Below are 8,989 nucleotides of genomic sequence, written 5' to 3'. Positions count from 1 at the left end.
AGTATGACATAGAGAGTGGTTTACATGAGGATGTCTGGAGTGGCAGAGTTGTGCAAGACATTGCTGTTGTGATGAATAGATGGGCAGAGGTGGCTATTCTGTGTGAACCATGATGCTTGTAGATGTGGATCATCTAGACAGGTTGATCTTTGCCTTGAACAAGGCTGTTTCATGCAGTTTGACTTTAATTTAGAAGTTTAATTGTAAGCTTTTGGAAACAGCTTTTTTTATTCAATTAGAAAAGGTTGATGATTTAAACAAAAATAACAATTTTCACTACGATTTTTGTAATAAAGAGTCATCATAGAAATATGCTGCCAGCTGCAATAATCTGTGATCTTTCATCACAAACCGTTCCCTTTTGAGGAATGACATGTAGTACCATGGTTTACCCGATGGAGGCGATAATGATGAAATGGCCGAATTCAATTACCCCACAAACAGAAGTAGAAGAACAAAAGGGGGAGGAAGATTTTTTTTTTTTAATATTCGTATTGCAGCAGTTGAGCTTTTTACTCACAAAGTTTTTATTAGCAGACTTGTCTTCTGCTGCCGACTATGCCGACGTGTAGTGGGCATCTTTATGTTTGCTAACGTATCCGCTTGTGTTTGAAATGTTAAGCGTGGACTCGTTGCAGGTGGCGGAGGAGGAGGTGGTTGAGTCTAGCTCCAACAAACTCGGTGATATTTTCACTTTTGTTGCTAAAGGCAGTTTCCCGCAGTCAATGAATCCTTTACGGAAAAAGAATCTCAAAAGATACGCACAGAAATTCATCATGGACGGTAAGGCTCTTTCAATAACGTCCCTCTGAAAAAAAGAAACCACCAGCAGCGGTCACTGTTTCTTTTACTTTTTTTAATCACTAACAGTTTTTAAACACAGCAAATTTCTTTTTCCATATATGCTTAGGTTTTTAATAATGTTAACATAACTGAAGTTCTTGAGTCGGTCTAAAGCAACTCTACATTTTAAATAGGTTTAATCAAGTTTACCATTAGACAGTCCTGGAAACGCCAAATCCCCATAGTTTTGAACGCAACATTCAGTTGTGGTCCTCTTTGAGATTTGGATGCTGTTTCTTTGCTCTCCTTTCATCCCCCCATTCCTGTCTTCCAGAGGGAAAGCTTTACTACGTGGGACCAAAGAAAGATGAAAAGAGGGAGGTGGTGATCGAAGCAGACAGGAAGAGGCAGATTTTTCTGGACTGCCACTTCAACGACATTGGCCATCACCTGGGCCAAAAGAAGACAGTCCACCGGATCCAGAGCAAGTACTACTGGCTGGGGATCATCAAGGATGTGGTGGACTGGGTACATTTTCTTTTTACCTGCCTTGATGTTGAGCTAATGTCACAGAGTGCCAACACTGTTGACCGTTTGTGACTTTCAGATTAAGGTGTGTGAGACGTGTCAACACGCTGAAAGGAATAAGAACCTGGCACGGACTGTTCGACCAATTAAAGTGGATGCTCCGTGGGATGTTGTTGGGATAGACATTATAGGTTTTCTGACTTCTTTCTTGATGCATAATCATATTTTTAGGTTGAATGTCTGAACCAATTTCTTCTTCAGGGCCTTTTCCAGAGACCCAGCGAGGAAACAAAAGTGTTGTTCTGATCGTTGATTACTTCAGTAAATGGCCAGAAGCTTTCCCTGTTCAAAAGACGGATGCTCTCTCAGTTGCACGATGCATTTCAACATGCATATACAGGTAAAAACGCTACCCCTTCCAGTCTGTTAGCTCAAGCAGATTGAAATCAGATTGCCGAGTTTCAACTTTTTCAGGTTTGGTGCTCCTAAAACGATAGTATGCATTCAGAATGAAGACTTCTGTGACGAGGTGAGACTTTGTTGAAGAAATACGAGGATCTGCTCTGATCTGGGATGACTGATCAGTTGTGTGTGTGTTTCAGGTGACGAGGCTGCTGAATGACAGGTGGAGTCTTGTGCAGAAGGTTTCCCCCTTTGATCAGCTGCAGCTCAACCCGCTCCATGACTGCACGGGTCCATTGTTTAAGGAGGCCGTAGTGCAGATGGTGACAGAAAAGCATGTGGAGTGGGATGATTTTCTGGACCCTGTCCTCTTTCTGTTCCGGACCTCCACCAGCTCCACCACCAGGTTCCCTCCTTACTCGCTCATGTTCAGCAGGAAGGCCAATCTACCAAACAGGGTAGGTTAAGCTCTTATCTAGCACTGCTGGGGGAACATGTGGAGGTGGAACATTTTGAACATTTCTATTTCTTTTAGGCTACCTGGAAAAATATTAAACAAGATTTCTCTTTATTGTACATTTCTGGATCAACTTTGAAAACCCACTCTGATGAAAATTGTGTTTTAACATGTTCCTGGGACATCTTTCTGTTGATCAAAAACATATTTCACGAAGCTTAAAATTGCATTTCTGAGAATTTCTTTATTCAAATCGTGAATCAGGAGCAGATAAAAAAATTGCTGTAGGTGTGACGAAGAGGCTGCGATCAGGGCTTTACAAGCTTCCCTGCTCTGCTCCATATTCATGCATCCACTTGTAGACAAATAGATCCTCGTCTGAGCTGGAATCTGGATCAAAACCGGCAATGTTAGTTTGGGAGTTTGAGGGGCTGTAAGCTAGCGAAACAGTGTGTAATCAGATGGATGATGGGAAATGGGGGAAGGCTTACTCCTGCCAACCATCCCACCTATAACTCAGAGCAATATTTCCAATAAATCAGCGCAGCTCTGCAGAGACTTTGTCCCGGAAAGCGACTTTTTTGATTTTGACCAAAAATGGGATAATTATAACTCAAAAGACCACTGGGAACACTTCTACAATAGATCAGATGATCAAAGTGGGACTTTAAGCTGACTGGATATTAGGTTGCACTGTTGTAATACACCAATAGACGATAAAAGGACCTAGAAATGTCAATATGCTGAAGCATAATCCACAGCTGTCATATTACCACCACACTTTTTTGGCATTAATATTGTCATTATACTTTAAGGACAATTGCATTTATTACAGTATGTATGTTGACGGCCTTCAACTTCCCAGCTCCTGGCGTCTCACTGCCTTATTCCGCTTTTATTGGGCTCATTTCATGTCCACATGATTCGGGATTTTACCTGAATATGTCGAATTTGAAGTTGCAGAGTAGAATGACCATCTCCATCAGTACAAAGAGGGCATTTCTTTTCTTATTACTCACATTTTTGGTGACCGTTGCTCCTGTTTTGGTGTCATATTGAATCCTCCGTGGCTTTACAAACTGCAATTGGACAAAAAGAGGGAGTGTGTCCCCTTATATTAACTCCAGTTACTGTTTAATTTTCACAAAACTAAAGAACTGAAGGGGGGTTTCAAAGTTGTACAACTTTTTCCTTTTAAGTTCTTCTGAACTTCTTTCTACACAGACCACATTAAACCTGTTGAACTATGAGAGTCCTGAGCACGACATCCTCTGCACAAAGGAGAAAGCTTCGACATGCATGGCTATCATCCAAGAGCAGCAGAACTCTGTCAAACAGCTGGTAAGTCCCTTTATTCTCTCATCGGAGCACAAAAATGATCATCAGAGAAGGTTTATCTCCTGATTCTTTGAGCCTGCTCAAAACACCCCGTGAGATTCTCTTTCATTGTATTCCTAGAAAGAAAACTCATCTCCAGGTTTCTGTAGGATCACAATGAGAATAGATGTTTGTCTTAATTACTTAAAGAAGTTTAATTGCACAGCATATTTAAGAAATTACGTGTCATAACATATAGTGACTTTAAAAAAAATAGTGGTATAAATATTTGTAAAATATTTACACCAGGGGTCAGGAACATGACAAAGTGCCCATGTGAAATCTCCTAAACAACTGTGCCATCAACAACTGTAGTGTGAATTCTATTATGAAGAAATACAAAAACATTTCCAATATATCTGAAGTTTTATTCTGTTCACAAACAGCAGGTCAAATGAGCTTTTTTACAAACACATTTTGGCATCAGAAAAAGTGCTTTCATAAGGCCAACGTTGAAATAGTATTACACTTATGCTTGTTTGTTAGTAACTTAATGTAAGTTAACTCTGTGATGGTGCTTTTATTGCACGTAAATGTAATGTTTTTACTTTTTCCTTAGTTTGTTTAACTATAGTAATATACATTTTTTGCAATTGGACAGTCTTCTTTTTTTTAAGTCTCCTGTAAATGGAGTGGTGATCAGCTGCAGTATTGATTTTAAAACTTGTTCACATTTCATTTCATATTCACATTTAATCTGACCTCGCTTGGCTATTATTCAAGAAGCGGAACTTAAATCTTCATAACTATCAGCTGCTGCGACGCCAAAAACATGACAAAAAAAAACAGTTGTGTCGTCAAAAATGTGCGCAAAAGCTCGTGGATTCGCTGCGTGCTTTTCCCACGGACACGTTCCATCCACAGACACTCATTTCACCGTGCCTGTCATCAGCAACTGTTTCAAAATCACAGGATCATTATTACAATGTTTTCATATCACCGTTGAAAACCAGTGTGCATCAATGCTCACTGGATTGAATATAGAACACAATGCATTGCGTTTGAACAATTTTTGCGAACAAATTTCTTTTTTGTCTTCAGAACTCAGTGGATTCATGAATAGTTTTCACAAAACACTCATATCAATTAGATTTTCACCTTGTGAAATTGATAACATCATATTCGCAGTTTAAAAAAGCACAAATCAGACACCAGTGAAGATCACAAATCATTGATGAAAAAAGGTTGAGCGCACTGTCTAGTGGGTCTAGATGACCCCTCTCTCAATGTTAAAGTGCCTAGGATAGCACAAGGGTTACAGGTTTTTAGCAGTTAGGGAGTAGGGTGGGAATTCAGACACAGCCTGTAAGAAGAGATGATCCTCAAACCCATTTTTAATTTTATGTTAAAGTATCTATGTTGTTACACCCAGTCTTTCTCTACGCGTGCAAACGTGTGCCCTAGGTTGCCGACCCCTGATTTGTACGTGAATTTTTATACCATACCTGAGCTCAGGTTGGAAGGATTTATTTAGATATTTAGATAAGTGTTCCATTCCTGAACTACCCCACAAAACATTGCTGCGATCCCTGAGTTGTCTTTGTTCTGAGTTTATTCACTGTGTGTTATCCTGTGTGACATAACCGTTTTGCGTTTCTGCCGTAGAACCAGTCAGAGTTTAATTGTTTTAAAAATCTTCGCCTTTAGAAAACACTTCCCTAAATTTCTTTACAGTAAATTACTCTATCAGATTATATGCAAAGAGGGATTGCATAAATCAGTTTCATTTTATTAGATGGTATTGAGCCAGCATTTCTTCAGCACTAATATAGTAAAAGGATTACCAATATATAGCTGCCAGGCTCAGTTCGTTCTCCCTACATGTTACCATGCATTGGGTTATTGATGCAGAAATAGCATTTAGCACGCAACCTGGATTCACTGTCCCTTTTATTATTTTGTCATATCGTTTATATAATTTTCCAGATTTAGCAAAGTGGATCAAAACAAAACTCGCCACGCTGTTTTGCAGTGTTTGTCCTGTTTTTTGTCTTTTTATGACTTTAACTCCTTATAAATTCTGTGCTTCTAGGTGATAACAAACATGAATGCGGCCTACAAACTGGAGAAGAAAAAGAACGCCAAGCGCAGGGCATACAACGTGACTCCCGTTACTTTGAAAATAGCAGACCCCCTGTTTTCTGTAGGAGAAGTACCCTCCCCTAAAAAAGTCAAGGAGGGCTTGTATTTGTCTTTCCCTGTTGAGACGGTGCTGGCCACGACACAAAACAGCTCTGAGGATGTAAAAACTGATTTGGAGTATCATCTGGTGGAGTCTGACATCCACTGATGTGGAAGGAGGGACATGGACACGTGGGTTCAATCCTGCTTCAGTGTCGGGCAGAGTCTTCCTGTAAGTCTTCGACTGACCGTTGACTTTTAGATTCTGGGACATACTGACTCCTGCAATGAGCTGACCCTCTCATCAGCTGAAGGAGCTGCAGGTTCATATTTCTGAAAAGAAATGACTGGACAGAGAAGCTGTGGTAGAAATGTGGCCATTAATTCTTTTTTAATGTATTTACTTTTAGTTTGTCCTTTAGGATTTGATTTAAAATGGCTGAGTCTAGTGCTCTTGCCTCACAGCAAGAACGCCCCCGGTTCAAGTCCCGGCTGGGGGACCTGAAACAGAACATCGATGGGGGACCTTTCTGTGTGGAGTTTGCATGTTCTCCCTGTGAATGCGTAGGTTTTATCTGGGGACTCCGGCTTCCTCGCCATCCAAACACATAGGTTACTCTAAATTGCCCCTAGGTGAGAATGCGAGTATTCATGTATGGGTGTGTAATTGTGGCCCTGCGACAGACAGGCCACCTGTCCAGGATGTCCCCTACCTTAGCCCACGAGTAGCCGGGATAGGCTCCAGCAGCCCCGGGACCCCGAAAGGGACAAAACAGGTTTAGAAGATGTATGAATGAACAATTAAAGATCTAGCGTTCCTGTTTTTCTTTTTTACACAAACATGTTCATCTTTTTAAATTATATGGATATGTAAAATAAACTGCTAGTTTAAAAAAATCTAAACTGCTTGAGAATGATTCTACATTCACAACTGAGAGAGGAATAAAGACAAAAGACAGTTCCTGGATGGAGTAGAGGACATGAGAGAGAGTGTTTTTTTTTTATATTTAAAAAAGACAATTGGTAAAAAAAAAAAGCTACAAATACTATGCAATCTGTGTATCAACATTTACATATGTATATATATATACACACATATACAGTCAGGACCATAAATATTTGGATAGAGGAATTTTTTTTCTAATTTAGTTTCTGTACATTACCACAGTGAATTTTAAATAAAACAACTCAGATGCCATTGAAGTGCAGACTTTCAGCTTTTAGTCCATGGGTTGAACAAAGGGATTGCATAAAAATGTGAAAAACTAAAGCATTTTTTAAACAAAATCCCTTCATTTCATGGGCTCATAAGTAATTGGACAAAGGAAATAACTGAAGACAAAGTGGTCATTATGAACATTTGGTTGAAAACCTTTTGTTGGCAATGACAGCCTGAAGTCTTGAAGTCATGGACATCACCAGATTCTTGGTTTTCTCCTTCTGAATGCTCTGCCAGGCCTTTACTGCAGCAGCTTTCAGTTGCTGTTTGTTTGTGGACCTTTCTGTCTCAAGTGTAGTCTTCAACAAGTGAAATTCATGCTCAATTTGGTTAAGATCAGGTGACAAACTTGGCCAGTCAAGAATATTCCACTTCTTTGCTTTAATAAACTCCTGAGTTGCTTTGGCTGTATGTTTTGGGTCGTTGTCCATCTGTATTATGAAATGCCGCCCAATCAGTTTAGCTGCATTCACCTGGATATGTGTAGACAGTATGTCTCTGAACACCTTAGAATTCATTGGGCTGCTTCTGTCCTGTGTCACGTCATCAATAAACACTAGTGTCCCAGTGCCACTAGCAGCCATGCACGCCCAGACCATCACACTGCCTCCACAGTGTTTTACTGATGATGTAATGTGCTTTGGATCATGGGCTTCTCCAAGCCTTCTCCATACCTTTCTCTTGCCATCATTCTGGTAGAGGTTGATTTTGGTTTCATCTGTCCAAAGAATGTTTTACCAGAACTGTGCTGGCTTTTTTTAGATGCTTTTTAGCAAAGTCCAATCTAACCTTCCTATTCTTGAGGCTTATGAGTGGCTTGCATCTTGCATTGTACCCTCTGTATCTACTTTCATGCAGTCTTCTTTTTATGGTAGACTTGGATATTGATAAACCTACCTCCTGGAGAGTGTTGTTCACTTGGTTGGCTGTTGTGAATTGCATGTTTTTTTGTTTTTTCTTTTCTTTTTTTTCTTTTTCTGTTTTCTCAATTTAATGATGGCTCCTTGTATGGAAAGCTCCCTTGACTGCCTCTTATCTGCTTCACTCATAATGACATAACAAGGGAATTGCCCACACCTGCCCATCTAATAGCATGGAAGTCAATTGTCCAATTACTTATGAGCCCATAAAATGAAGGGATTGTATAGAGACACTTTACCTCACCTAATTATTGGTCATTTGTTTATTTTATATTGTTTATTTGGTTCTACCTGTCAGTTTAATATTATTATTTTACAGGTGTGTGCCTAACACATTGTTGTTTATTTTGTATTAACGGCTGTCTTGGGGAACCCCTGGGGGGCTGCCGCCTTGGGAGGGAAGGGGAGGGTTATTTGATCATTTAAGTTGTGTTTTGTACTGTTTTCTGAAATGGTGCAATAAAAAATTGTTCACAAAAAAAAAAAAAATGCTTTAGTTTTTCACATTTTTATGCAATCTTTTTGTTCAACCCATTGAATATAAGCTGAAAGTCTGCACTTCAATGGCTCCTGATTTGTTTTATTTAAATTCACTGTGGTAATGTACAGAAACAAAATTAGAAAGAATGTGTCTCTGTCCAAATATTAATGGTCGATATATACCACGGTATATATATATATATATATAAAGGGATGGGTATCGTTAAGGTTTAACGGTACTACTACTCTTATTGATACTGCTTATTGATCCGGTATTTTAACGATACTATTATCGATACTTTGATGAAGAATAAATAAACAAATAATTAATTAACAAATTAAGAACATAAAGTGTTTTATTTCCTCATTATGGAACATTGTTTTTTTTTTTTTCAAACATTTACTTTATACATGATAATGTTCCAATACAAACCTGGAATGCACATGAATGTGCTAGACCAGGCGTCAGCAACCTGAACCTTTCAAAGAGCCATTTGGATCAGTTTTCCACTGAGATGAAAGCACAGGGAGCTGCAACACTAGGTGTGTTAGAAAAAATATTTTTGCAGATACATCGCAATAGTTCATTTGGCAATACTTGTATTGGTTCAAAAAGCTGTCAGGATATTTATTTCATTATTTAATATAATTATTTTTATTCTTTATGATCGTGATGTTTCTTTTGATCTTTTGTCCATTTTC

The 8,989-nt window shown here is 39.0% G+C and overlaps 1 protein-coding gene across 1 annotated transcript; it reads left to right on the top strand.

Moving 5' to 3' along the window:
* The first annotated feature begins 435 nt into the window (after positions 1–435).
* On the top strand, positions 436–8,296 carry LOC144994400 (gypsy retrotransposon integrase-like protein 1). The gene is made up of 8 exons (XM_078952173.1): positions 436–783; positions 1,118–1,311; positions 1,391–1,502; positions 1,573–1,711; positions 1,786–1,840; positions 1,914–2,171; positions 3,395–3,511; positions 5,580–8,296. Exons 1-8 carry the CDS (start codon positions 615–617, stop codon positions 5,835–5,837), a joined length of 1,302 nt encoding a protein of 433 aa, XP_078808299.1. The 5' UTR covers positions 436–614; the 3' UTR covers positions 5,838–8,296.
* Positions 8,297–8,989: the final 693 nt, after the last annotated feature.

This window comes from Oryzias latipes, chromosome 9, assembly GCF_053564925.1.
Source record: "Oryzias latipes strain Hd-rR chromosome 9, Olatipes_Hd-rR_3.1".
NCBI classification, from domain to species: Eukaryota; Metazoa; Chordata; class Actinopteri; order Beloniformes; family Adrianichthyidae; genus Oryzias; species Oryzias latipes.
This window is presented reverse-complemented; position numbering and strand designations above follow the sequence as displayed.

Coding starts and splice junctions, on each gene's coding strand:
- LOC144994400 (XM_078952173.1), top strand. CDS start 615: ATGTTAAGCGTGGACTCGTTGCAGGTGGCGGAGGAGGAGGTGGTTGAG. Junction 1,312..1,390: donor TCAAGGATGTGGTGGACTGG/GTACATTTTCTT, acceptor TGTGACTTTCAG/ATTAAGGTGTGTGAGACGTG. Junction 1,841..1,913: donor ATGAAGACTTCTGTGACGAG/GTGAGACTTTGT, acceptor TGTGTGTTTCAG/GTGACGAGGCTGCTGAATGA.